The following is a 26,436-nucleotide window of genomic DNA, read 5'->3' on the forward strand; positions in this document are numbered from 1 at the left end:
GTTCCTGACTGCTGGGCGTATATGTGTCCTTTTGAGCAAAGGCCCGGCGACTGCGCTTCAAACGCTTAGCACGTCGCTGCATGAGTTATTCTGTAAAAAAAAACTTTCATCCTGGAGACAGGATAAATGGATGAATGGATGAATAGATTAGCACCTTCCCTTTGGAGCTGCTCTTGGCCAAGGGATAGAATAATAGAATTGCAGAGTTGGAAGGGACCCTAAGGATCATCTAGTCCAACCCCCTGCAACGTCAACACAATGACGGAGTCCACAAAGCGCTTTCTTAGGTCTTGAAGCGGCACGTTCTCCTGGCATCGACCCAAGTGGCTTGTGAATCGCAAAAAAGGGCTACAAAGCGGTTTGGCTTTGAAAGAGGACAGAGTTTAATTCCCTGTTTCCAACAAGGGGAAAGTTATGAGCCAATGGTTTTATTCGGCAGCTAAGACCTGGGGGGTGGAGGTGGAAGATGGGGAAAGGTGTGACGGGGCGTGGGGGGAGAGAGTCGAAAGCCAAGCACTGAAATACCTCTGAGCCGACGTGACATCCAGAGGCCAGCAAGGCCGATCTGTCTGGAGGGAGGGGGGGGCGACTCCGAAGCGTTTTGCTCAATGGAGCCTGGGCTCTGGGAAGGGGCTCGCCTTGGCAGACTTTCATTTTTAACAGTCACGCACCGGGGTGCCAACTTGAATCAAATGCGGAGGGAGGGGCAAGTAAGTCGCGCCCCACATAATCGATCACAAGACACGCACACCATTTGAATGGACACTGGCCATCCACTGGGGGGGGGCACGGCCACCCCCTCAAATATTTTAGGGGGGGGCGACCCCTAGCACTTGGCACCTGGGGACGTTTCACCCTCTTCCGGAACCCAGAAGCCTACCAATGACCCCCCAACCCCACCCAACCCTGACCCTAACGCAGATCCCTCCCTTCCCTCCAGCCGTCTGGCAAACGACGGAAGAAGCAGCAGCAGTGTTCTCGCCTTGTTCAGAACCAGGCTGCTCTGAACTTAAAACCTACGCGAGGTTGCGCGCGGCGGGGAGGGTGGGAGGGTGGTGCGAGTTGAACCAGCGCTCAGATCCGCCGCTCTTTCCCCCTCCCTCTCCCTTCCCTCCTGCCTCCCTCACACGCTTGTGTTTAGTGCTGTCGTAAAACCCACGTGTCTCGCCCGAAGGCTGCCAGAGAGCCGAGCGCAGCGGAGCCCCGCCGCTCCTGCCGTAGAGCGCCGCGGCGAGAGCCAGCGAGGGAGACGCCGGAGATCTCCACGCGGGACAGCCTCCCCACGTCCCCGCCGTCCGAACCCCGATCGGGCGCCTCTCCCGCAGGTTAAGCGGAGCTTTTCGGGAACATCATCTATCCAGCCCCCCCCCCCACCGCCCCCACTTTCCTTCCCCTCAACGACCCTGGATCTCCTCGGGGAGAGAAGAGCCCTGCACGCCTTCAGATCCGGGTAGCCCACAAAGAGATCCAGGTAAAGCAGAGGCGGGTGGGCGGATAGATGGCTGGGGGATCAGGGTAAGAGATCTGGCGGGCGCCTTCTGCTTAAGTTGCCTCGCCGCGCGCCAACTTCTCTCCGGGACGCTGGGGAGAAAAGTGGCCTGGCGCGTTTTGCTGGCGGCGCGTTTCCCCTTTCGCTTTGCGATTTTCGGTCCCTGGAAGTCCGTGGGACTTCCCTCGCCCCAGAACTTGGCAGGATGGGATGGGATGGTCCGGGGTGGGGTAGGGGGCGGAAGGAGGTGGGTAGTTCAAACGCGATCCAGAATGTTACTGGCCTGGGAGCAATTTGGGGATGGGGTGGGGGTGGGGGTGCCAGATCCCTTGCAAGAGGGGACCTGGGTGCCCCGGGGTCACTTTCCTCCCCATCCCCCCCTGAAACTCAGGATCGCGGCAGACGCTGAGCCGTTGGCGGGCAGCAAATGCTCCTCCTCTCCCTCGCGGAGCGGCTGCTGAGAGGGTCGAAGTCCGTCGGGAGTAGCATCCTTGGCCGTCTTCAGCCTCTGAGCCACTCGCCGCCGGACGCCTTGCGGAGCGCAAAGTCCCGGCGGCACCTCTCACGGCTCTTTCTCTCCCCTCTCCCTCTCCTCCTTTCTCTCCTCCAGGCTCGCAGAGATGCTGAAGCCCGGCGATCCCGGCGGATCGGCTTTCCTCAAGGTGGATCCCGCGTACCTCCAGCACTGGCAGCAGCTGTTCCCGCACAGCAGCCAGCAGCTCAAAGGCGGCGCCGGGCTGCTGGGTCACCTCCAGGCGCCCGAAAGAGCCGTCGAGCCCCAGGCTGACAGCCTCCGCCCGCTGCCGGCCTCTCTCTCGTCTGCGGCGTCCTCGTCCTCTTCCTTGTCCTCTTCTTCGTCGTCTTCCTCCTCCTCCTCCTCCACACCGTCGTCCGCCCCGTCTTCGTGCGCCGTCGCCTCCCTGGCCAGCTTGACTGCGCTGCCGGTGGCGCAGATCCCCGTCTTTGGACCGATCCAGAGCTCCGAGTCCCCGACGGGAGCCTCTGTCGCCCTCCTGCAGACCAAGGACCTGGGCGGAGGCAGCGGGGTGGCCAAGGGCGGCGAGAGGGCACCGGCCAGGTTTCGCTGCACCGCCGAGGAGTTGGACTATTACTTGTATGGGCAGCAGCGCATGGAGATCATTCCGCTCAACCAGCACACCGGGGACCCCAACAACCGTATGTACTACCCACACAACCTTCCAGACGCGCGGCAGGGCACAGCCACTTCGGCTAAAGTTTGGGGTGCAAATGTTTAGGGGGGGCGGGGAGAGAAAGAAGAACCCGCTCTCAAAAGTGAGAGAGCCACTGAACTCAAGAGAGTTTGTGGAAGAAGGAGTTTACCTCAAGGAGACGAGTAACCGTATAACCTTTAGAAGGCAGCCCTATAGGGAAACATGTGCAATGTTTTATTATGTTTTTATATATGCTGGAAGCCGCCCAGAGTGTCTGGGACAACCCAGTAAGATGGGCGTGGTACATAATAATAATAATAATAATAATAATAATAATAATAATAATAATAATAATAATAATAATAATAATAATAAAGCCCTTGACTCAAAACTAAGCCCTGCAGTGGGGCTTAGTCCCAGAGATTTTGTGTGCATGAGATTGCTGCCTAAATTAAGGGCACCCCAAGCAGAATTGGTCATCCAACACACACACACAGACTCTCCTAGAATTACTACTTGGAACTAAATAAAACACTTCAAGACGCGGCCTTTAGGCGCCTTCTCGTTGCAGAATGCCCCCAAATGATTGCTGGGAAACTTTTGTAACTTCCCCCAAACTCTCAAGAGCACATACTCCGAAATAAGCCCCACTCCCAACAACGGGGCGTTGCCGTTGTGGTCGTCTGAAGCACTTTGCGCTATAGCAGGATTGGAGAGTGACCGGCATCGTGCCAAATGTTTTCTAGAACTTTACTGAAAGTAGGGCTGTGTTTTTGGTTTTTTTTAAAAAAAATGAATATATTTTATTTAAATATTGTATGGAAAGCTAAAATGTGTAGATGTTTTTCCTACATTGAGAACAAACAACATTTTTTTTTTGCTTTTTATAAGGGATCTGCTTTTTTTGGCCCCTTTAGAAATACCGTACCCTTCCCCCTTCGGCCCTTGTGCATATCAGTAGCACAACGCCACTGGGTTAGCCTTCGCAGCGTCAAAGGCGAGGCACGTTCGTTCCATAGGAAGTTTGTTTTCAAAAGTATAAATGTCAAAAGCCTAATTGGGTGTCAAAACCAATATGCTATGGGGGATTTCAGAATTACTGAGACCGCCACATTGACCTTAAAACAAAACAAAACCGGGGAGTCGAAAAGCCCCCCTTCGTGAGATTTAGGCTGCAATCCCATGCACACTTACCCTGGTGTAAGTTTAAACGGAGTAGGGCTTACTTTTGAGTAGACACACCTAGGATTGCCCTGTTACTTTTCTTTTTTGAAGTGTGGATTTGACCAAATACCCTTTTCTCAATGACAGCATGTTCCTTTACTTGTACGCCTTTGGAATTGCTTAAAATCTTTTCAGCTGTCTTAAATAACATTATGTATTATTATTATTATTGGCATAGTTAGGAGCAATCAACCTTGTCAATGGCACATGTGTAGCTTTTAAACACTATTTCCCCTGTTGAAATAAGGATTTGTTTGTTTGTTTTAAAGTATTTTTGTAGTTTCGCCAACTACGGTTAAACAATATTTGCACTTGGATGAATTTACAACCGATCCTCACAATGTTTGTATGAAAACAAATGCTATCAAAACGAGGAGATTTGGAGTAAATGTGCTCTGGGGTGAAAGATGCAAGCTCAGAGACTTTGCAAGGAGTGGCGGAAAAAAAGCTAGCAACTTGATTAAGCAGAAGTACTTGCATTCTAAACCTTGCTGGACCTGGAATTAAATGGGATGGAAATCTGTTTAAACATAAATAGTCCGGTTTCACTGGTCAGTGCATGGAGCAGGGAAAACGCAATTTCAATGTAATTTAGAAAGAAAGTTTGTATATATTTTTTCCAACGAGTTGAGGAAACTTCCCAGTGCTAATGGTAACGCGGGCGGTTCTTTTTACTTGAAACAATGTCAGGAAATACACAGTTCCTTAGCAAAAAGCGGCACTGAATTGACTTCAATGTATTTTGAATCTGGCGAGGATCCGTCCGATCCTATGCACTTTTGCTCGGAAGTAAGCCCCACTGGTTTCAGTGCGGATTAAGCCTAGGTAAGTATTCATAGGACCAGAGCCCTGCATCAGCACCCTCCTGCTTACTCGGCCCCAGGAACCATAGACGGTGCTACCAAGATCTAGTGGGTATAGGATTGCAGCCTTACAGCGCAATCCTATATGCATGTTTCCCCAGATGTGAGCCCCACTCTCCGGTTGCAAGCGTGTTTAGGATTGCAGCCGGAACCTTGCACATTAAATGTGCATTAAATGTGACATTTTAACCGCAAAGTGGGTTTTCGGTTCGCGCCGGTGTCGCAAAGCGCAAAGGTTTCGCGATCCCGATCATGGGCCGTGGGAAACCTGAGCATTTCAGCGCATCGTTTGCCTCCAGAGGCGACGCAGCCCGTGTTTTCTCGGGCGGAGAGAGAGAGAGAGAAAAAATATATGCTCCCATAAATTACAGACTCATAAATTAATGGGGTCTGAAACGCGCTTTTAATGGCCTACAGTACGCGGCTTACTTTTCAGAGACAGAGCTCGGTAAATCTAGAAGATAAAGGGCTTGCAAAAGAGCAGGAAAGGTAAAACAAAGGGTGACCTCAGAAAGGGCAGGGCTGCTGAGCCAATTCGTGCTCCCCTCCCTCCCCAGCACTTAGAGAAAGAGCTTTGTAAAGGCCAGCGGTCCTTGTTGTAAAATACTCCACGTGGTCCACGCGGGATCGCGACGCTGCGAGGAACTGTCGGATTTGCTGGCGAACGCAGTAAGGAAAACAACTGCTTAAATGACTAGTAAGAAACGAGGACTTTGCAAAACCAGTGAAATAAGTAAGATGGGAGGGTTCAAGCCCTGTGCGTGCCAAGGAACTGGAGCGCGCCTAGTTATAGGCTGGTCTCCCAATCTGCTCCACAATCCGCTCCCTAATCCAAATCCCAATGCGTTGATCCCTCCTAACTCATCCCTACCTATGAGCCCGTCCCGATTTCTTTGGAAGCAGCTCCGAACTGAGATCCTTCCCAGTTTCAAAGGAATGACCTCAGGGTCTGGCCAGACCATCTCCCGTGCTCCAAGGGCTCGGGGCTGTTTCGAGGGGTGATGGATCGAGCCCGTTGTTAGTGAGCCCGTCTGCTTCTCTTCCCCCCCCCCCGAATGTGTCACAAAACCCTCTTCCCACGCGTCTCGTGGTCTGGTATCTCTCGTTTCTGTCTGAGATCAGAAGTTGTGCCTTTCCAGAGTTCACAAATAAGGAGAGGAGGATCCTTTTCAGAGGATATGGGTACGGTCAAAAGATAAAGGGATTCGGCACGGGAAGGTGGAGATCCATGGCCAGAGAATGGTGGAGTGTACAGTACTATTTGGTTTGGGACTAGTTTTGATTTGCAGCGGAGATCGCTGGGCTATGGAAGCAGTTGTTGGGCCAGGGATGATGACTGCAGCAGAGGCTAAAGAGAATCATAGAACAGTAGTCCAGCCCACAATTAATGCGCCTTTGGAGTTCTTTTCACAGGCTGCTGGTTGTGTGGAGAGTTGGTTTTGCTTTGCAATTTCGCGCGCCTCCTGTTTTGAATGTGCCCATTGGCTAGCTGTACACGCGACGTGCCCGCCGTAACAGCATGCACAAGTGACGCATTCCACACTAAAGCGAGCTCTCAGCCCTCATCATGTGAAAGCGCGCTGGTTTTTGGAACGGGCTCCTGAAATTCTTCGCCAGAAATATAGCAGATCTGGGAGGGTGGGGGTGGGGAGTACCGAACACGATGACCTGTTGGAGTTGATTTTAGCTCCATTTGTCCGACCTCGCCTCCCATTAATTTCATGTTGATTGACCAGAAACTCTCTTACATTATTTAAAAAGTGAAGAGTCCAGTAAATTAAAAATGCACAGTTTGCCCTTGTAATCGAACTACGGCAAGTTATTGGATTTTGCACTCTTATCTGAAGCACATTTACACATTTCGATGGGTCTCTTGTCCACTGAAGGTTCCAAGTAAGGATAGCAGACTCAGACTCACTGGGTCCAAGTCGTTTGGCTTAACTGGGACACCTAACTCGATGCTGGTAAACCTTGTTCAGTCCAGATGCCCTGTGGTCCGAATATGCACAATAATTTTAAAGGATAATGAAGTTTGTGTCGGGGACATATAGCTTGCTGTACTGTATCTCACAGAACCAGATTCCGTCAACCTTTGACTATTATTATGATTAATATCGACATATGCTAATTGCAAATGGAATAATGCAGAAGACTCTTAGTTTCCCCTGAATATCTTTTATTGTATAGTACTGTTTTAAAAGTCATAAACTAGAGATGATGAGGATCCCAGTGTGAGAATACCTGTGGACATTCCGGTGTGTACCACGAATGGCTAATTTTTCTGAATTCATATTCTGCCTAAATATAAAGCAAAATATTCTACTTTTTCACTGTGTGTTCTGTTTGGGTAGATGAGATTTAACAATCCTGGAGGGACCAAACAACATTGAACTGAACGGGGCTTACTTCTGAGTAGACGTGCAAAGAATTGCCTCATTAGAGCGCCACCATGCATACTGAGAAGTTCCACGGAGTTCGGTAGAACTTACTCCCAGGTAAATGGGAGTAGGTTTTAACTAATTTAGGACTCCTCAATCACAGATATAGATTATTTGAGAGAATATTCAATAGGTACTAGCCAGGAGTCAATTTTCAAAGAGGATCTGTTTGAGGGTATTTTTTTAAGGAAAAAAAAAAGGAAAAGTGATTTATGTTATTGTTTCAAGTGGAGACATTTCTAGCTAATAAATTGTCACAGTCTGACTCATTAGGATTGGAAATCAAATAGGATTTTGCTTAAATAAAGCGGCAGTTGTGCATTTTAATGACTAGATTCACGCCTATGATCCTGACCAAGTTAGGGCGTTTTCACGCCTGAAGCTTGTATTGGTCTTAAAGGCGACTGCCAAATAAATCTTGTCTTGGCCAGAATGCGCTTTCCACTTGAAACCTCTTTTTAAGCTTCCATCTTGTATGAACAAACTTCACACGAGGCGCAAAAAGAGGCTCAAAGGCTTTTTATGGCCATGTGCGATATGCCATTATTATTATTATTTTTACTGAAGGCTGACATTCAAATCAAGTAACTCCAGTTGGGATTGACGTCAAAGTATTTGAAATGCCTCGCTCCTACTCACCTTAGGGGGTAAATGTTTTGATGTTTCGATTCTTACCTATGGAAGGAACGGGGCTTTTAATTCAATTTTTAATTATCGTGACGTGCAGAAGAAAGGATGAAACCTACTCCGCATTAATTAATCCGGAATGGAAGACAGTGATTTTTTGATTGAGGCGACATGGTCTTTAGGATTGCGACAGAGACCCGTGTTTTATGTCCTTGCGCTGCAGCTTTCGGAACTGGAGGTGGCGCGGCTCTTCTTCCTCCCTTGCATTGAAACGCCGACAACAAAGAAAAGGATCTTTCCGACCCCAGCTGCTCTGAATCGTGTCAAACTAATGCAAGAGAGCGGTTGCATGCATTGTCCGTCCTACTGGATCGAACGACAGGAGCGTTTGGGCTGCAGCAACGCCCTGCGAAATGTGGACCGTCCCCTGCCTTTTACGTTTTAAATCCGCATTTTCCCAAATTGCTACTAACGCCTCTGATTTAGCTACTTTCCATCATCATTCGTTTCGCCGGCGGCAGCAGCAGCAGCAGCACCCTTAAAGAGAGCAGCTCGCGGCCCATATATTAGATTGAGGTTAGAAAAGGTGGTGGCTGTTTATTTAAGGTGATAAAATGGTCCATCAGCAGTAATCTCCATCGATATGTGCCACAAGGAGATGAAGGATGAGGGGACAAGGCACAATTAATTGCCCTATAGTTTTGTAGGAGAGAGTGGAGGCGATGCGGCCCCTCGCTTCGATCTCCTCTCCCAAAGCCCATTCATCATCTGCACATTGTATATGGGGCTCCCCCAGGGCCAAGGGGGGTGGCAAGGTTTATCTACACACAATATTCTCCTAACCTTCTGATACCTGACACCGAAATTTAATTCATTCATACGCGCGATCGAAGGAGGCGAGATACACTCACTCACACACACACACACACACACAAAATGCACACGCGCTCTATCCACACGCATTTCCCCAGCATATCACATGGCTTCGCACAAAAGCCGCTTGAATCGTGGTCTCTTCTTTTCTCATTCATTTCCCTGCCCCCCTCCCCCCTCATAAAACAACTACGGTAAGAAACTCATCAGATGGTTCCGATTCCGAATATGTGCACACACTTAAACGGAGGCAGTGGCGTAGCAAGCGTGCAATGGATCCCCCCACCCCACCCCCGTTAAGCAGATTGATTTAATTTCCTGAAATGGGAAGGCTTACTTATGTTAAAATTGCTCCTCTGCATTGCAAAATCATCAGCATTTATTTTGATATGCATAACAGTGCCCACCAAAACTTCTCTTGAGTGAGCTGCTCGGATTTGGAGAGGACCCGTCTAATCCCGCTCAGATCCAGATGCTCCGGATTAACCGGTGTGTATGTACGGATCCTGGCTGCGAGAACTCGAGATGGGCAGCCCGATCCTGTGCGGTCTTTCCAAGCAGCGCGCAAGTCGGTACGACCGATCTCTTGTGCTGACTTGAATAAAATATTGGGGGGAATATCCTAAAGAGATCCCTAAATATCATGGGCGATGCAAAACTCAAATGATAGTGTGCACGCGCCGCCTCTTGTGATCGATTATGCGGAGCGATAATCACCTCCCCCCATATTTGATTATCGCTCCGCACACTATTTTTTGGGGGGGAGAGGCTGACATTTTTCATGGGGGGCCTCCTATGGATCTCTTCCTTCTTTCCTGGGATCATTTGAGTTTTGCATCGCCCATGAGATTTAGGGGTCTCTTCAGGATTAGATCTACGCCTCCTGCGCTCTCCCCCTCCCCTGCCTGCGCGCTGCTTCCGTGGCAGCGCAGCTCACGAAGCGGGGAAGCACCTGGGGCTCAGGTGGCCAAGAGCATCTTGACCAATAGGATTCACCTGCTGCCGCCTCCGCCGCCCCCAACGCGCATTGGGCGCGCTCCTCGCGAGGGGTCTGAGGGAGACGCCGAGAAGCCTCCCGGGGTCGCTGAGCCGGGCGACAGAGTTTCCCCTCTGAGGGCGTTTCTTCGGGCGGCGGACAGAAGGGCACAAGGGCGTCCCCATGAGGAGCCCGAAGGAAAAGGCCTGTTTCCCTCGAAAAAGCGGGCCTTGCTTGCGTTTGGGCCTCGGAAGAGGCCTAGTGACTGGGCTTTCCTGCCTCTGTTTCCAGGTAATGGGGCTCCTCCTCAGGTTCCCCAGACAGGCCTCCCTGCCCCGGCTATGTTGGGCGACACACTGGGGTGCCTCTTTGCTTTCCCCCAATTCTTTTACTATTTTTATTTCCCCTCGCCCTCTTTTTTTCCACATCAGCACAACAGCAGGAGGCGCAAAATGGAGAAGACGTTTTAAACCACAGGTACATTTTCTTTGGGAGAGACCTGTTCTAAGGTTTGTGTACGATAATTGCTTTTTTTTTTTAGACGTTCATGGGATGTTGGCCAACCTGGGCCCCTTCGGAAGGAAGACCCGGACGTAACTTGAATATCAAATTATAAATATCAAACACCCCCAAGTGCAAAATATCAAAGAATAAGAACAAGTTGGGTTCCTGTAGTTATTAGCTTGTAATGCATTATTGCATTGCTGTCTGACGGTATCTGAAAACTTTGGGTGGTTTGTAACTGCTAAAAACAATATTTTGGTTTATTACTATTATTTGTTGTTGTTGTTCTTGTTGTTGTATGTAGTTATTAGTCAAGTCATGTATAGGAAAAAGGGGAAAAAAACCCCACCCAAGATCGTGAAGTACTTTTGAAACTTTCTCGGTTTCAGAAATTGGTTGGTGGTAATGATATTCAGGGTGGGGACTGCTGTTTGAGAAATAATAATTAAAAAAGACTTGCGATTTTTTCATTCACAAGTGATTCATTGTGATTTTTTGAGTCATGATTTTTCAACCAAATACTGTATTAGCAAATGAAAAATACCCTAGAGGTATGAATTGCAAATTAAATCCCTATACGTAATTACCTTGCCGTTTTTCACTACAAGACACTTTTCTGGAGATAATCGTGAGTTAACACAGCTAGTACAGAAAACTATGTTGTTTATTAGTAAATCGAAAGGCAGGCTAGCCTCAAAGTATACCTCTTATATAGGGCAGGACTTTGGGAGAGGGGGAAGTTGTTCGGTTTAAGAATTGGGACAGTTTGTGGCAAATTATTGTCAACTTGGCTGTTCAGAGGAGTTGTACCTACAGTCAGGAGTATGTTTGAAGTTGGGGAGCGCCGAGTACAATTCATAAAAAATAAATGACCTCATGATACTCTTTGGCTGCTATTTTTGGGTGGGATTCAGTCATGTTCAGGTTGTGAAGTTATAGTTGATGGTTAAAGTCTTGGCAATAGATTCGATCCCCGTATGGGACCGCTGCATATTCCTGCATTGCAGGGGGTCAGACTAGATGATGCTCAGGATCCCTTCCAACTCTACAATTCTATGACGACAAAATGCACTGGAGTAACACTTTTTGATTGCAACATCAGTTAACTGCCCTGCAAACAAGTCAGAACATATTCTCAATTAACAAGTTGTCCGTTTCATGAATATGAAGTGCTAGATATTTGCTTTCTGTGACTAGTGAATGGCAACTTCTTTATCAACACATTTTAACAAAATTATCCAGGGTAAAGGAATATGCATGCTATCAACAAGGGGGAAATGCACAAAGAATACATTAGTGGCCATAGGTCAAAGATTTACAGTATCCTGGACCTAAGGCCACCTATGCATGTTTTACTTTTTAAAGACAAATTAAAATTCCTTTTGAGCAACATAACACGACACATTATCAAGAGGTAACTGGAACACTGTTTTATTGTTTTAATTTTTTACGGCTTTCACTTCTTTGCTTTCACCCCTTAGTATTGTATTTATGTTTAGTTAAAGTTCAGCTAGTGAAAATCAGATTGCCCAATTCGGGCAGAGCTAGATGATACTTGAAACATGTGGTTGCATTTCAAAATTTGGTTTTTTTTTGTTAGCTTGTTTAAAAAAAGAAAGAATAGACACAGGGGCAGATCAGCTGAAAAACTGTAGGAAGACAAGTCACCAGGAAAGAAACAGCTCAATTGAGAAGGTCTAAATCTGGCATGGGGAACCTATGGTCCCTTCAGATTTTGTTGATCTCCAACTTGCAGCAGCCCAGCCAGGAGGGATGATTGGAGTAGAAATCCAGTAATATCTGGGGAGAGGTTTTCTATCCTTACTCTATAGCAGACATAGGCAAACTCGGCCCTTCAGATGTTTTGGGACTACAACTCCCATCATCCCTAGCTAAAAGGACCAGTGGTCAGGGATGATGAGAATTGTAGTCCCAAAACATCTGGAGGGCCGAGTTTGCCTATGCCTGCTCTATATCTATGTCAAGAACAATCACGTCTTGTCTGTCATGGTTCCCATGCAGTTTTGTCTTACAAAAATGCATACCCGTGAAAACTAAAGGAGGAATGGCTGATCATCTGATCCTACTGATGCCTTATATAAAAATACCAAGGTTGTTTTGGGAGGCATGATTTTGTTTCAGAAGCCCTCTTGCCCCAGTTGTCTGACCCTGAATGTTACAAAAAGTTGTGTACCCTGTTTTATTAAATGTAGGAATTGTTCGTGCCCCAAGATGTGATATTGTATTATTTGTACATTTTGTTTAGTTATAGCTTCATATTTTATGTACTTTTAAGAACTCCTGGCTTTTTATGATGGAAAAGCTTGACCATCTTTTGCTCAAGGTTTGTGTGAGTAAATATATAGATATATATAAATGAAGTAAATATATACGGTAGATTTCAACCAACCCTTTAGTGTCAAGCAGTTATACTAACTCTGCCAGTGTCTATTAAAAAGGTAGATAATTCCCCATAAAATTCACTTAAACTTCACAGATGGGACTAAATTGTATTTGCTTAAATTAATACGTAATGTGCCCTATTTTTCCGTGTATAAGATGCCCCAGTGTATAAGATGCCCCCTACTTTTGGGGACCCCAAATTTAGAAAAATGGGCATATGCACTATCCATGTATAAGATGCCCCCAGATTTTTAACCTTATTTTAAAGTAAAAACCTAGTCTTACGCACGGAAAAGTATGGTAAATATAAAATACACACTGAGTAAAATGTGTGTTTGATTTTGCTTTCTTTCTTTCTTTCACTGGCAACATGCACACATAGTATGAAAGAAACTTTTTTTGAAATTTTTGTGCAGTATGTGAAAATGCTTGATTGTGTATGTTGCCATCGATTAGCTGACTTTTGTATCACGCAACCTTAGATGCCAAACTCTTTAAGATTTAGTGAGTGGTCGGCACGTTGCATAGCAGTATCACAAGTATTTTCCAAAGGCAGATTGGGTGCAGGGCATCACAACTATGATGTAGTGCACATGCAGAACAGACGGCGAAAGGTGGGAGGGGAGGGTGCCTAATTTTGGCCTTGCACAGGGAGCTGCTGAAATTTAAGACCAACGGCTGCCCCTGTATTTTCCTTAGGTGTTTTTATTTTTATTGGATGGTGGTGGTGTTTATGTACTGTTGAAAATTGACTGTTGGATTTGAGACTATTATACTGCTATTTATTTGTGCAGGTACCGGTATGTTCGAACAGTTAAACAACAGAAAACACAAGGCATTCCTTGTTTGTAAAATTGGGATGGTAGAGAGAACCCTACACATTTTAAGACGGAAGGGATTAAACTATTAATTGATAAGAGAAGTTAACATATTTTATTAGTAGCCAATTCAAAGACTTCTAGTGTTGTTGGGTTTTTGTTTTGTTTTTAATAAAAAGCACTGGCCAACAATAATGATTTCTACAGTGTTGATGGCGTGATATATGTATGGTTATTGTAAAATCTTGCAGATGGGAAGTTCAGTGGAGAACATCTGCCTTGCGTGCAGAAGGTCTCAGCTTCAATTCCCAGTATCTCTAGGAAAGGCTAGAAGAGAACCCTGCCTGAAACCCTGGAGAGCTACTGGCAGTTGGTGGAAACAGTACAGAGCTAGATGGACCAATGGGTCTGACTCATATTATGTGGGGTCCATTCCACCTATTGCTTTTTATTCTGGCATAGTTGTTATGCTGCTTTTCCAAGCAGTAAAGTATGTTATATGTAGCACAAAAGTTTGTATGTTCACTCAGAAGTAACTTCCACTGAGTTCAGTGAGACTTGAGTTTGGTGGTTTGCAGCAGTCCTAAGCACACTTTCTTGGAAGTAAAGCTTGCTGAACTCCGTGGGATTTACTTCTGAGTAATCATGCTCAGAATCATTGTGTATATCAAGAAAAAATGTTATTGTCATCAACTGCTATGATCTCTGTTGAGGAAGTGTAATGTTTACTGCATCCAGTTAATTAATTGATTAATTGGTAAAAAACACGACAGTTAATCGACTAAAAACCTCTAATTCACTGACAACCCTAATGTATTTGGGGTTTTTTTTTTGTTTACAAGTGATTCTTCCTAAGAGGATCATGTAAGAAACCTTTGTTAACAGTTCCCCCAGGAAATGATAAATTTTCCTCTCTCTTTTTCATTCTCCTATTGACACAATGTGGGGATTTAAGGAAGAATAATGTGAATTCCTTTAAAACATTTTTGGATACTCTCCACCACCACCAAGTGGGAACTTATCCCTAGGAAAGTGTGTGTATAGGATCGCAGCCTTAGAATGTACCATGAACCCTATTCAAATGCTTTTACTGCAACTTATTTCTTATTTTACAGAATAAATTTCCCCCGAAATAAAAGTTGCCACTATTTTATTGTCTATCCAATATATTGCGACAATCTTCTACCGTTTCCTCTTGCTGATTAGCAGCCTGTTCAAAAAGCCTATTGAAGTAAACAGAACAGCTCCTTCTAGTTTCAAGAGTTAATTCTGTGGTCAAGATGTAGGGAAGAAGCAGTTCCACATGTCTCCGACTCTTTGTTGCCCTTCATGACAGATCTTCTGAAAATATTAGACTTGTTCTGTTACTTATGTCAAAGTCACGGTAGCAATTTCACATGCACCATAAGGAACCTAAATACAAATATTCTGTTTTCAAGATTCTTGGATTTCTCTACATCTAACTGCAAGTTCGGACTATTAGAATTTTCTCTTGATAATGCAGTTAATCAAAATGTGGCTTATGTTGCAGTTTTCTCTTTATAAATGATTATTCATACAAACATAGATAGATTGCTGATCTCTTCCTTTGTATCACTTTGTTTGCTTTGAAATGTAGGTCCCCCCCCCCCATTTCTATTACCTTGGAAATGAGTGGTTTCTCCCTTTTCTTTATTAAAGGGAAATACTAATCTGTCCTGAGAGTATAGATTCTACATGTGTAGATTCTAGTTTCTTGTAAATGGACCAGGGAGCAGATAAATTGCACATCTTTCTTTTTTTTTTTCTCCCCCCCAACCAATTGCACATCTTTCTGATCTGTATAGCTGTAGCTAAAAGGCTAATAGCACCATTTACACTTTACCAAATGTTTTTTGTTTTTTATTTTGAAACAAATATTCACATTGAAACAAATATTCACATTGCAAAAAGGAGTCTTTATACATCAGGTAACCAGACTGATTTCAGTGGAACAGACTTATACACTGTGTATGTTAGATTTAGATGTACATCTGTATAGTTTCTTAGTGCACACTGCTTAGAAGTAGTGTTAACTAAAATTAATACAATTTGTATCCATGCTATAAATTGTATGATGCAAATTCTACTGAAGCCAATAGGAGCTGCTACAGTGGTACCTCTGGTTACGTACTTACCGGTAATTCGTTCCGGAGGTCTGTTCTTAACCTGAAACTGTTCTTAACCTGAAGCACCAGTTTAGCTAATGGGACTTCTCGCTGCTGCTGCGCCGCCATAGCACAATTTCTGTTCTTATCCTGAAGCAAAGTTCTTAACCTGAAGCGTTATTTCTGGGTTAGCGGAGTTTGTAACCTGAAGCGTATGTAACCCAAGGTACCACTGTACTTTACAGTGAGTGAGACTAGGCTACCTTACATTTAGTTTTCAATTAATCTGAATGAAATTTATGTATAAACTCATTTAGAGGCATGATTGACTCCTAAATACTTGAGCAGAACTATTTCAGTTACTTCCAAATAATGAATTTAGGTTTTGAATGGTATGCTTTAAAAAAAATAAAAATGGAACATTGTGGTCAGCATTTAAACAGCATTATAAATACTGGGGACACAATAAAAATACTGTAAAATTCAGTTTTACAGACCTACTCTGAAATCAAGGCAAGCATTTATTCAGAAGATAATTATGTACTCAGATAATCTTGGAATGCCTTTTGGAATATAGTAGAATTCAGTGAAATGTAAAGTTGGGTTTATATTGCATCATGAATAATGCTTGTAGCTTAGATAAGTGTTGAGAGTAAATAGCCAAGACATTTATAATAATTTTATGACTATATATGCTAGCAATTCTGGCTACAGAAACCCTGTCAGTCTTTCTGGATATGCAGTTTCAGTATAAGGAAAATGCATAAAGCAAGCACATTCTTTACATAAGTAAGCAGATCACTTGTTTATTTGTTTATTTGAAGTCTATTAGCATAGTTTCCACAGGTGGAATCTACTGTACTCTTAGAGCTGGGAAACAATTGGCATTTATGTAGTCTACATCCCCCCCCCATTTTTTTTTTTGTAGTACAGTACTCATCTTTATTTCTTGTACAGGAAAGGAGCACAGAGTCCCCCCAAATGCTATTGATTCCAGCATGTATACCTATCTCATATTTTTACGTTTTATCAGAGGTTCTAAAACCCTCATGTATGTGTAAAAGTGAATGATGTTACATATCTAGTGGCAGAGTGCAGAAGTATGAGCTTAAAGCTGCCTGGCTGGAGTAAAAAAGATGCTTTGGCTTCATTTAATTGAAGCTGTTCAGTAGACATGGTGTCTCCAAGAGAGCCATTAATAATCAGGAAGCTGGGAGGAGGTTACACATCTAAAAGATTGTCAGCAGGGAACAAATTATTCCAGAATCAAGGGTCTGCTCTGAAAAGTAACTGAAATCTTGATCAGTCGTTTCCTAAATCTTAAAGACTTTCCAACAAGATTCCCCCCCCCCCCAGATTCATACAGTAAAAGAAATCTTAGAGACTATAATGAAAGGTTAGAGGGAGGTGTTTTTTTTTGGGGGGGGGGAGAATGGTTACAAGTTTAGTTTTGGGGCTAGCCAGCATGAGTTCATTCTTTATAAGGAACAATCAATTTGGTTTATTATTGATTTTGCTTAAAGAAACAGGTGGGTAGCTGTGTTGCTTAAAGAAGATTAGTATAAATCAAATGATAGTGCCAAGCTTTCCCTGACCCATGAAACCAGGCTCTGTTTTTATTTGTTTGAATTCCCTGAAACACTGTTTATGTGCTTTTATACTACATATTCTTTTACTGGTTTTATGTTATATTTTTGTTTTAGTGATATTGTTTATTGCTCTTATGTTGTACACTGATTAGAGATTTTTAAAAACATTAAGTGGTTCATAAATGCTTTCAAACAAATACTGTAAAATTGCACCCCACCATGGAGTAGGCTTCCTTGAATTTCCACCCCTTTGTAGTGGGAAACACATTGTTGAGCTATTTTCCTATCTAGGATGGTGTCCACTCTAGGCTGCATCTTTTTTCATCTCACATTTCAATTACAGTGCAGTCCACAAAAACTTAATTTTTTGTATGTGCTCCTCTGTCTTACACATACTTACTCAAAAGCAAATCGTATTGCTTTCAGAGTTTTAATGATTATGTAACCAAGTGGTATAGCTTATAGAAGGTAATGGAACTAAACCAGGGTTCAAGGATCCTGGTATAATTGATTTCAGGATTGTGATCTGGCATGTAGTAATGATACCACTAGCAAACAATTGTCCTTGGAACCAGGGCGGGTGCTATCATTAGGCCAACTAGGCAGCTGCGTAGAGTACAGACCTCAGAGGAGCGCAGCACTGACCTTGAAGGGCACAGTTTTATACAGGTTATTTTTTGTTATATAACACAAAAGGCTAACTTCAATTTTCAGAAATGTGTCTTGTAAAAATGATAAAATTCAAAATACAAAAATAAAATATCAGAAATTTATATTTTGAATAATGTTATTTCTACACAACATCAGTTTTTTTAAAATTGAAGTTAGCAAAAAAAAATTGGTGGTGTAAGCCTTGCCTAGGGTGAAAAATAGCTTGGCACCAGCACTGCTTGGATCATTTCCATGTCCGTGTGCTTTTTCAAATATATTTGTGTCATACCTGAAACAGGGTTTAACAAAAGCAATGCATATATGTAGTGTTTATATGATATTTTCCAAACCACATCCTATATAATATGCTTCCAAAATAAAAGTAATGGTCCATAGTTTGAATGTGTATGCAGATATTCAGTAGTGAGAAATTTTAGTTTTATACCTGTAAAACCATACCTACTCTATGAAACATTAAAGAAATGCATGGAGCATTAATGTCACTTTTATCAGCATTAGCTTTTGTAGTTTTCTACAGCACTAGGGAATGTATCTGCCTGTATTAACAGGAATTATCATCTTGATCCAAAAGAATTTCTAGGTGCAAATAAAAGGATTTAAGTAAGGATTTAAGTAAGCTTAAAATGCATTGAAGCCAACATAATTAAAGTGATTTCAAGTATTCCATCTGAGGATGGGATAGGATTGTATATAGGATTTATAATCCTTTTGACCACAGCCAAATGTCCTGTATCTCTGTGGGTTGGCTCATACATAATGTTTCTAGTCCAACAGATTATAGTTTGTTAGAGTGGGCGGAAAGCAATGAGTCTGAACGCTCTTTTTATTTTTCACTTTCATACACCAGGCTGCAGAAGTGACTTCATGATTTGTTAAATCACAGGTCGCTCAAGGGTGTCTTGACCAGGAATTGTGTTTAAGTGCTGCCTGCAATCCAAGATTGCAGAACAGTTTTAGTTGCAGGCAGTGCTTAAACTAGAGTTTGTCAGTTTGGATGCCTTGGGGAAATGATTGTTTCACAAACCAGAAAGTCTCCTCAGCTGGACATGTAAAGGAAGGAGGAAAGGAGGGAACACTTGAGCTCGTCACTCATTCCTTCTTCAACTGACCATAGTTTGTTGGGTCAGCAATATTGCACCTGAACCTGGCTTTTAGCTGGAATCCCTAACATACTCACTTGAAAGTATGTACTACTCCAAGTAGACCTAATAGAGTACCAAGTGATTTTCCTGAATCTAAATAACTATGTCATAGAATCTTAGAATTGGAAGGCAACTAGTTGTTTGTGCCCAAGAATCATAGAATTGTAGAGTTGGAAGGGAACACAAGGGTGATCTAGTGTATCCCCTGCAATGCAGGAATCCTTTGCCCAACGTGGGGCGCAAACCCACAACCCTGAAATTAAGAGTCTTGTGCTCTACTAAGTGAGATGTCCCAGTTTTGGGTTCATGTTTCTCAAACACTAGCATCCAGTGTTTCATGGCAAACTGTTGTTGAAACTTAAGACCTTAAAAAAGTAATATGTATAGAGATCTGCTATTCAAAGAAAAAGTCAAAAATCCCATTTTGTATGCTGCAGTGCACTTCAATCAGTTTTTTTTTGCAAAGGTGCTTAACAGCTGGAGGATAACTGTTTTACTTTACTGTTTAATGCTGTATTCCTTACAGCCTTGCATTTTTAAAGGAATCTTCAAATTAACTATAATTTAATATGTATATTTTGATTTACTTTTCATCTAGATTGTTGTAAAAAAGCATGTAATTAATTATGAGCCTTTGAACAGTGATAAATTAACTTGAGCAGTGATAAATTGCAGCTAGGTGTCATAATATATGTGTGTAAGTTATCAACTGCAGAAATAGAGGCTGCATTTTAGTTACGTGACTCATAATCACGTTGAATAGGTAGAAACTTTTTGTACTCTGAAAGATTCATACACAGTATACTGTATTGAAGTTTATCTAACGTAGGAGGCAAGAAGGCCGTGACAGTCCTGCTGGGTTTATAACCTGTGGTTTTAGGCTGCTTACTTATTCCAGATTTGTGGTTTAGACCACCAAATCCCTAACCAACTGGTGAATATTTTTGTTTTATTTTTAGCTGCTGGATGTGTATGATGCAGAATTATCAGGGGGAAAGTAATTGCTGTGTAAATAATGTAGAACAAGTACTACTTTTTGAAAATATTTCTGGAAAAGAGTTGTCTGAAACCTTTAATTGTGTTACAATGTACAACATGTGCCACGAACTGTAATTGATTCAAAGGGATTCATTATTATTTTAGTTGCAAAACATATTTCTGAGCATGAACTGTTTTCTTGAAAGTCCAGAACCTTCATGTAAAGAATATGGAAACCATTAACACGAAATGGAATAAAATGAAAACTTCTGAAGTTCTTTTTATTCATATAAGGGGGGGAAATAGTAAAATTTTAATGTATCATAAGGATGCAGTATGTACATAACATTTTCTGGTGTCAGTAAAGATTAGAAACTTATTATAAGACTGAACTGAAATTGAAGGGGCTGATAATGGCATTATAAGTGGGGCATGCACATGGGGAATGAGCTCTGCTTGTACTACAAGACTTGTTCCTCACTCTCCTCCCCATGTGTGCCCCCTAAACCTGTTACAGGGGTTCCCCGAGCCCTCCAGGGCATGTTTAGGCAGTGCAGGAAGAAACTCCCATTGCACGAGCAGGTCTCATTCCATGCACACAGCTTAGGAGAATCCCACCCTGAAATAAGAATGGGCAAAGTTGTGGTTTCATGAATAGCTTGCCATTCATAAAGTTGGCATAAACATAACATGCATTTACATTTTACTGTGGTAATGGGTAAACATTTCTTCTGAAATAATTGTGTGAAAATTATTTGACTAAAAGCCTTAAGTGAAATCATGGCTAGCGAAAACTTGGAGATTCGTATTTCTGTACCCTACCACAGTCACTATATATCTTATTTGCATGATAATTTCAATTAGTCATAATCGGTTTACTTTGTGCACTACTTTTCCCACAGAAGACTGTGCCCAAAGTATCTTACTTAGAATACATGAAAAGCAAACAAATAATGAAAACAGAAGCAGATAGTAAAATATAAATGTTGGCAGATCAAGACAGTTTACTGTGTCTCATATCAGGACAAGAGTATAGCAACAACATATCAAACATATTAACAAATGCAATAACACCTTCCATATCAACAACATATTTAAATATTTATGCGAAAGGATGCAGTATAATCCAACACCCCCACAATATGGGTTGCTAGGGGGATGTGTTGAATGGCATGCAGTTGCTTTCTCACAATTGGTGGCAGGATTGGCACCAGTTGGAGTGGTGGAGGCACCGGCAGTGCCCATTCAGGTGAAAGCCACAATTTGTGGTTTCCTCTATGGCAGTAGCCAGTAGAAAACCCTGAAATGACACGTTTAAGAGTAGTGGCAGGGCCAGAGCCGTCTTTCCCATAGGGCTTAGTGGTGCGTTGCGCCAGGGTGCTGGCCTCTCAGGGGCGCCCCAGCAAGTGGGGGAGCTGTGCGGCTTCGCCGGCAGCTTCCTCTTTCCTTGCACCTCCGCCAGCTGCGCCCCGCCAACCATAAGGCTGGTGGGAGGGGCGCAACTTCACTCCCAAGTCGCTGCGGGGATTGCTCTCCTGCAGCGGCATGGGGGAGAGTTGCGCCACCCCCCAGGGCTGGCTGTGCGCAGCTACGGCCACCCCAACACTATCCATGGTAATTTGGGGGCGCTGAGCGGATATTTGAACCCCAGTGCTGCATGTGCTAAAGACAGCCCTGGGCAGGGCATCAGTGGGTTTAGATCTGCTGGATCCAAAGTCATCGGGATCCCTCAAGGGGCTGGGTCCTCAGCACTCTCAGGTACACCAGCCTGGAGCTGGTATAGCGAAATATGAAGAAAATAAACAAATGTCCTCTAACCACCTGCTTTTGTTGGCGTGGTCCAGCATGTGTTTAAATGTGGTAGTGGGTCCACTGTTTGCCCCAGTCAGGATTGCTCTGTCCATGAACTGATAATAACAATAAGACAACAAAACATAGCAAACCCTAACAAATGTTTGAAAACATGTAAAAATAATGCATTGAAAGCATAATTAACTAATATTAACTGATAATTTGTTTATTTTTAAAAAGGATAAAAATAAAGTTTCAAACATAAATGGATGAATACATAGCCTATAAAAAATGCGATGCGTATGTCATTGAAGACATCTGTAGAAAATGTAGCTAGAAATTGCCAAGCTGAAGGACAGGATAATGCAGTTTATGCAGATAAAGGGAAATAGAATATGTATGTTAGATATGGAAGCAATGATGAAGCAAAGTAAAATAGGGTGCTTTAAACAATAGTAGTAAAAAGTAGCACAAAATATTGCCATCACCAAAGAGCCAGTCCACAAATATGAGAATGGCAGTGGGAGGGAAGATCAGGAGGAACAACTGCTGGAGGGGGCCAGAGGATACTTCATCTCGATATCCATGGCCTGACTCATCTACCTCCTTTTGCCTAATGGCAGGGCTGGCCCTGTGTAGATTGAAGTCTTGGTCATTGTGAGCAACTAAACAGAACAGAAAAATACCTTAAAGTGGCCAGAATGTGAACCTAAGCCAACTCTAAAAATAATAGCTTTAAAAGCCTATGAATGCATGTGAATGTGTTCAGGCTTCACTTGAATGAACCTTCTGTACACCTTCTAATGTCCCAAATGTCTTGGGAACATGAATCTGTTTATGCATATATGTATTATAACGGTGGTTGAGATATGAAAGATGAGCACGCAACAAGAGTACAGTGGTACCTCTGGTTACGTACTTAATTCGTTCCGGAGGTCCGTTCTTAACCTGAAACTGTTCTTAACCTGAAGCACCACTTTAGCTAATGGGACCTGCCGCTGCCGCTGCGCCACCAGAGCACGATTTCTGTTCTTATCCTGCAGCATTATTTCTGGGTTAGCGGAGTATGTAACCTGAAGCATATGTAACCTGAAGTGTATGTAACCCGAGGTACCACTGTATGTTTATATGTTCTTATTTTAAAAAATGGTGGATTAATCCACATATCTCGGCCATGAGATCGGATGACAGTAGCCTAGCTGTGACAAGCTAATTCCTTTTTGTTTTTGTCTTTGCTCTATAGGATGTGACATGTGTGCAGATAATCGTAATGGAGAGTGCCCCATGCATGGCCCTTTGCACTCTTTACGCCGTCTGGTGGGCACTAGTAGTGCCGCCGCTGCCGCACCTCCACCTGAGATTCCTGAGTGGCTTCGGGATCTGCCCCGGGAAGTGTGTCTGTGCACCAGCACTGTGCCTGGTTTGGCCTATGGCATCTGTGCTGCTCAAAGGATTCAGCAGGGCACCTGGATCGGGCCTTTCCAGGGAGTTCTCCTTCTGCCAGAAAAGGTGCAAGCAGGAGCAACCAGGAACACCCAACACCTCTGGGAAGTAAGTCACAGTTCAAATCATTTTGGTTTTTAATGTCTGATAATGCATTCAATATTTGTTTCATGAGATTTTCAAAAGAGCTTTTTTTTCATTGTCAAAAGTTCCCGCTATAGATTTGAAAATATACCTGTATATATATAGCAATGAAGACATCTTTTCTTTTTGGATATGTCATTAGTAGCAAGAAGCTGCAACTTCCAGTCAGTATATATTTAATAAAACAGATTCTTACACATGTTAAGAAAGATGTACAATAATATTGTTTTTAGTTCTGCAGAACAACTGGAAGTAAGTTTAGCTGAAATTAGTAGGACTCCAAAGCAAACACAGTTATAGGGATATCAATCCCTTAAATCTTAAAAGTCATAATTTTTATAGAGTTTTGCAAATTATTTTGTTATTGGGCTGCTTTTTACTATCTCTTCTGACATAGTGTGAACCATCTGCAGCTAATTCAAAAAGTGAAAAAAATGAATATTTTTTCTACTAGCTTCTGTATTAGCTGTATTAGCAGAGGTACTAATCCTCTGTTGTTTGATGAAAGAAAAGTCAGCTTAGTTTATAAGCCTGTTTTAAATAACAAAGGGTTTTACAGAGCCTTTTTTAAATGTAACATTTCTAGCTGTAAACTATAAAGCTGTGAATCAGGCCCACTCTTTCTTCCCCACCTCTCTAATATGATGATTATGGTGCTGGATTCCTGGGCTTTTAAAACCACAGTTTCCTGCTTCATTCCAAACAGATAACTGTGTATTAATGTTGGTTTATTAAGCAGCACAGGATCTTAAACCATGTTTTTATCCTGATTAGTAAACCAACATAAAACAACAGATCCCCCATTACTTTTGAAATGGAGAACCGTGGTTTAAAGAACCTCTTGGAAAGCACACACCTAGCACCCTAATCAATTGACTGGTGCAGAAAGCATGTCTTCAAAGAAAGTTGCTGCAACCATTGATCAGCTGATCGGCTGTTACAGCCACCGCCTTTGAACTTTCACTGGTGTCAGACAAATACCTGATGTTATTATCTCATCTGTTGATTGACAGGTCAGTGATCTGCCCACCTGTTAAGTTGACCCACAAGGAGTGGGGAAGGATCTGGTGATCCGTCTAAATCCAGTCCCCCACTTCTGCTGTAGCTGATCTGAAAGCTACTCGGTTATCTCAGGTGCTCACTAAGTGACAGAAAGTGTAGGGCCATGGTTTCCAACGTGGGGCACCCCCCCCACATAGGGGGGCAATTTGATTTTTAAGGGGGCAATTCAGGAATGAGTTATTAACAGTTAAACCTTTTAGGCTTCCTCCACGTGAATAGGAGTTCACATTTTGAATAATAATAATTATATGTCACGTGGGGGGAAGGTTTGGATCAGGATTTTAGATATGCTTAGGTGGAGCATGGCAAAAAAAAATGGTTGGGAACCACTGGTGTAGGGGAAAAGATCCATGCATAGGGAACGCTCCTGATTATAGTTGTCTTCACACATGTCACATCCTATGAAGTGCTAAGTACAGAAGCAAATAGGGAAGCAAATAGGAAGCCATTGTAACGATTTAAAGGAGGAGAGTCTCGTGATCTGAATTAAAAGAGTTGAATTTGTAAAACAGAGAAGGCTGAGGTATGACAACAAAATTAGAGAGACAATTGCAATACTAAAGGCCAATCAGTTTACCAAGGGGGAAGGGGTATAAGAGGACCAGCTGTATTTTCACAACTTGATATAGAAAGAATCACATGACTTCAAAATGGACTGTATGTAGCAAAGAAGAGGAGAAAACCAAAGATAAATCTAAAGCTTTGTGCCTGATTTACAAGATGGATTTTGAAGCTGCCAATGAATGTAGAGAGCAAGGGAAGAGAGAAAGAATTGGGAAGAAAAACGAAGAGTTTGTTCTTAAATGTACTAAGTTTGAGATGCCAATGTAAGACATATTAGGCAGGCAGTTGATGTATTGGATGGAAAGAGAATGTTCTCAGAAAAATGGAACTAGATACCATCAGCATAAAGCACAAGATTTTTGTGTGTAGAGAGAATAGCAAAGAGCCATGAATAGGTCCCTGAAGCCCCACAACAGAGAGGAGGAAAGCAGAGGAAAAAGGTGCCCTGGGTTGAAATACTGAATGAGTGATGTTGGAAAAGCAGTAGATGAGAACAGAATCGTGGACACCAAGGTATAAAGGGAGTTAACCAGGATAGTATAATTCAAAAGCAGCAGAAGGTAGTCAAGCAGGATGAATATAGCTTCAGTGCAGTGCAGATGATGGAAGCCAGATTGTAGTGGGTCTAAAGAGGTTTTTGAGAAAATACAGGCGAAGCAGTCGGAGTTTGTGGCAGTGGTTTGGAGGCAAATGGTAGGAGTGAAATTCTAGAGTATATGGAGGGACAGAATAGGTCAAAGGCTATATTTTAAAAAATGAGGGTCATTGTTGCAGTACAGTACATGTATAAGAGACCAGAAGGGAGAAAATGGCAGCCCAGTTGTATTTGTGTTATACAAACCACTCTGTAGCAAAATCTGTTAAGATTCTCAGAATGAGGATGTTCAACATAATTGGCGCACTAAAGGAGTGAGTACCCAGCTTCCTTAATCATAGTGCTGTTAATGCACTCAGAAAATGCTGATTCTCAATGGTCCCATAGTAGTTTTCAGCATGAATAAAAAACATTGAAGGACCATCGCAAAGACAATTAAACACCAGTCCAGATGTGGTGCTCTTTTATTTGCTTTGCTTTGGCAAACATCTGGATTATTACATTTGATGTATAGTTGGACACTTTGGACATATTTTTTGGCATGCCTGTGTTAGAGCTCTTGCCACACATTCAGTGTTTGCTTTGTATGTAATCCATACAGTTCAATGTACAGCAGTTTGTAGTAAATTAAACACCATTCCATTACCTCACAACATGGCCTGACACCTATGGGTGTTCATTGGGAAATTATACACTTCTTTATCAATCAGCCAAGTCCTTTTTATAGCTTACAGAAAAGATCATCTCTTTTGAAAGCCAAAAATATGAATCATTTTACTTGTGACTCCTTTAATTTTTCCTTTGGCCATTTTTTTTAACCAATGCAGAATTTGCTTGTGTGTTATGAAAATACAATAAACACTGATTTATTTAAAGCCAAAAAAAAATATTGCTGGGTTTAGCAAGTAAACACTGTTCTTTCTAAGACATATATTGATTCCAT

At 42.8% G+C, this 26,436-nt stretch overlaps 1 protein-coding gene across 5 annotated transcripts in view; it reads left to right on the plus strand.

The window, feature by feature from the left end:
• Nucleotides 1–1,344: 1,344 nt before the first annotated feature.
• PRDM6 (PR/SET domain 6) overlaps nucleotides 1,345–26,436 on the plus strand; it is a 93,850-nt gene continuing 68,758 nt past the window's right edge. For 2 of the 5 annotated variants that reach the window (XM_033163982.1, XM_033163983.1), the window contains exons 1-3: nucleotides 1,345–1,471; nucleotides 2,100–2,665; nucleotides 22,929–23,236. In XM_033163982.1, the coding sequence (XP_033019873.1) occupies nucleotides 2,110–2,665; nucleotides 22,929–23,236 (864 nt within the window). In that variant the 5' untranslated portion in view covers nucleotides 1,345–1,471; nucleotides 2,100–2,109. Of the gene's footprint in view, nucleotides 1,472–2,017; nucleotides 2,666–22,928; nucleotides 23,237–26,436 lie in introns of those variants that run through there. The other 3 variants (XM_033163979.1, XM_033163981.1, XM_033163980.1) reach the window with 2 other exon arrangements.

Source organism: Lacerta agilis, chromosome 11, assembly GCF_009819535.1.
Source record: "Lacerta agilis isolate rLacAgi1 chromosome 11, rLacAgi1.pri, whole genome shotgun sequence".
Classification (NCBI taxonomy): domain Eukaryota; kingdom Metazoa; phylum Chordata; class Lepidosauria; order Squamata; family Lacertidae; genus Lacerta; species Lacerta agilis.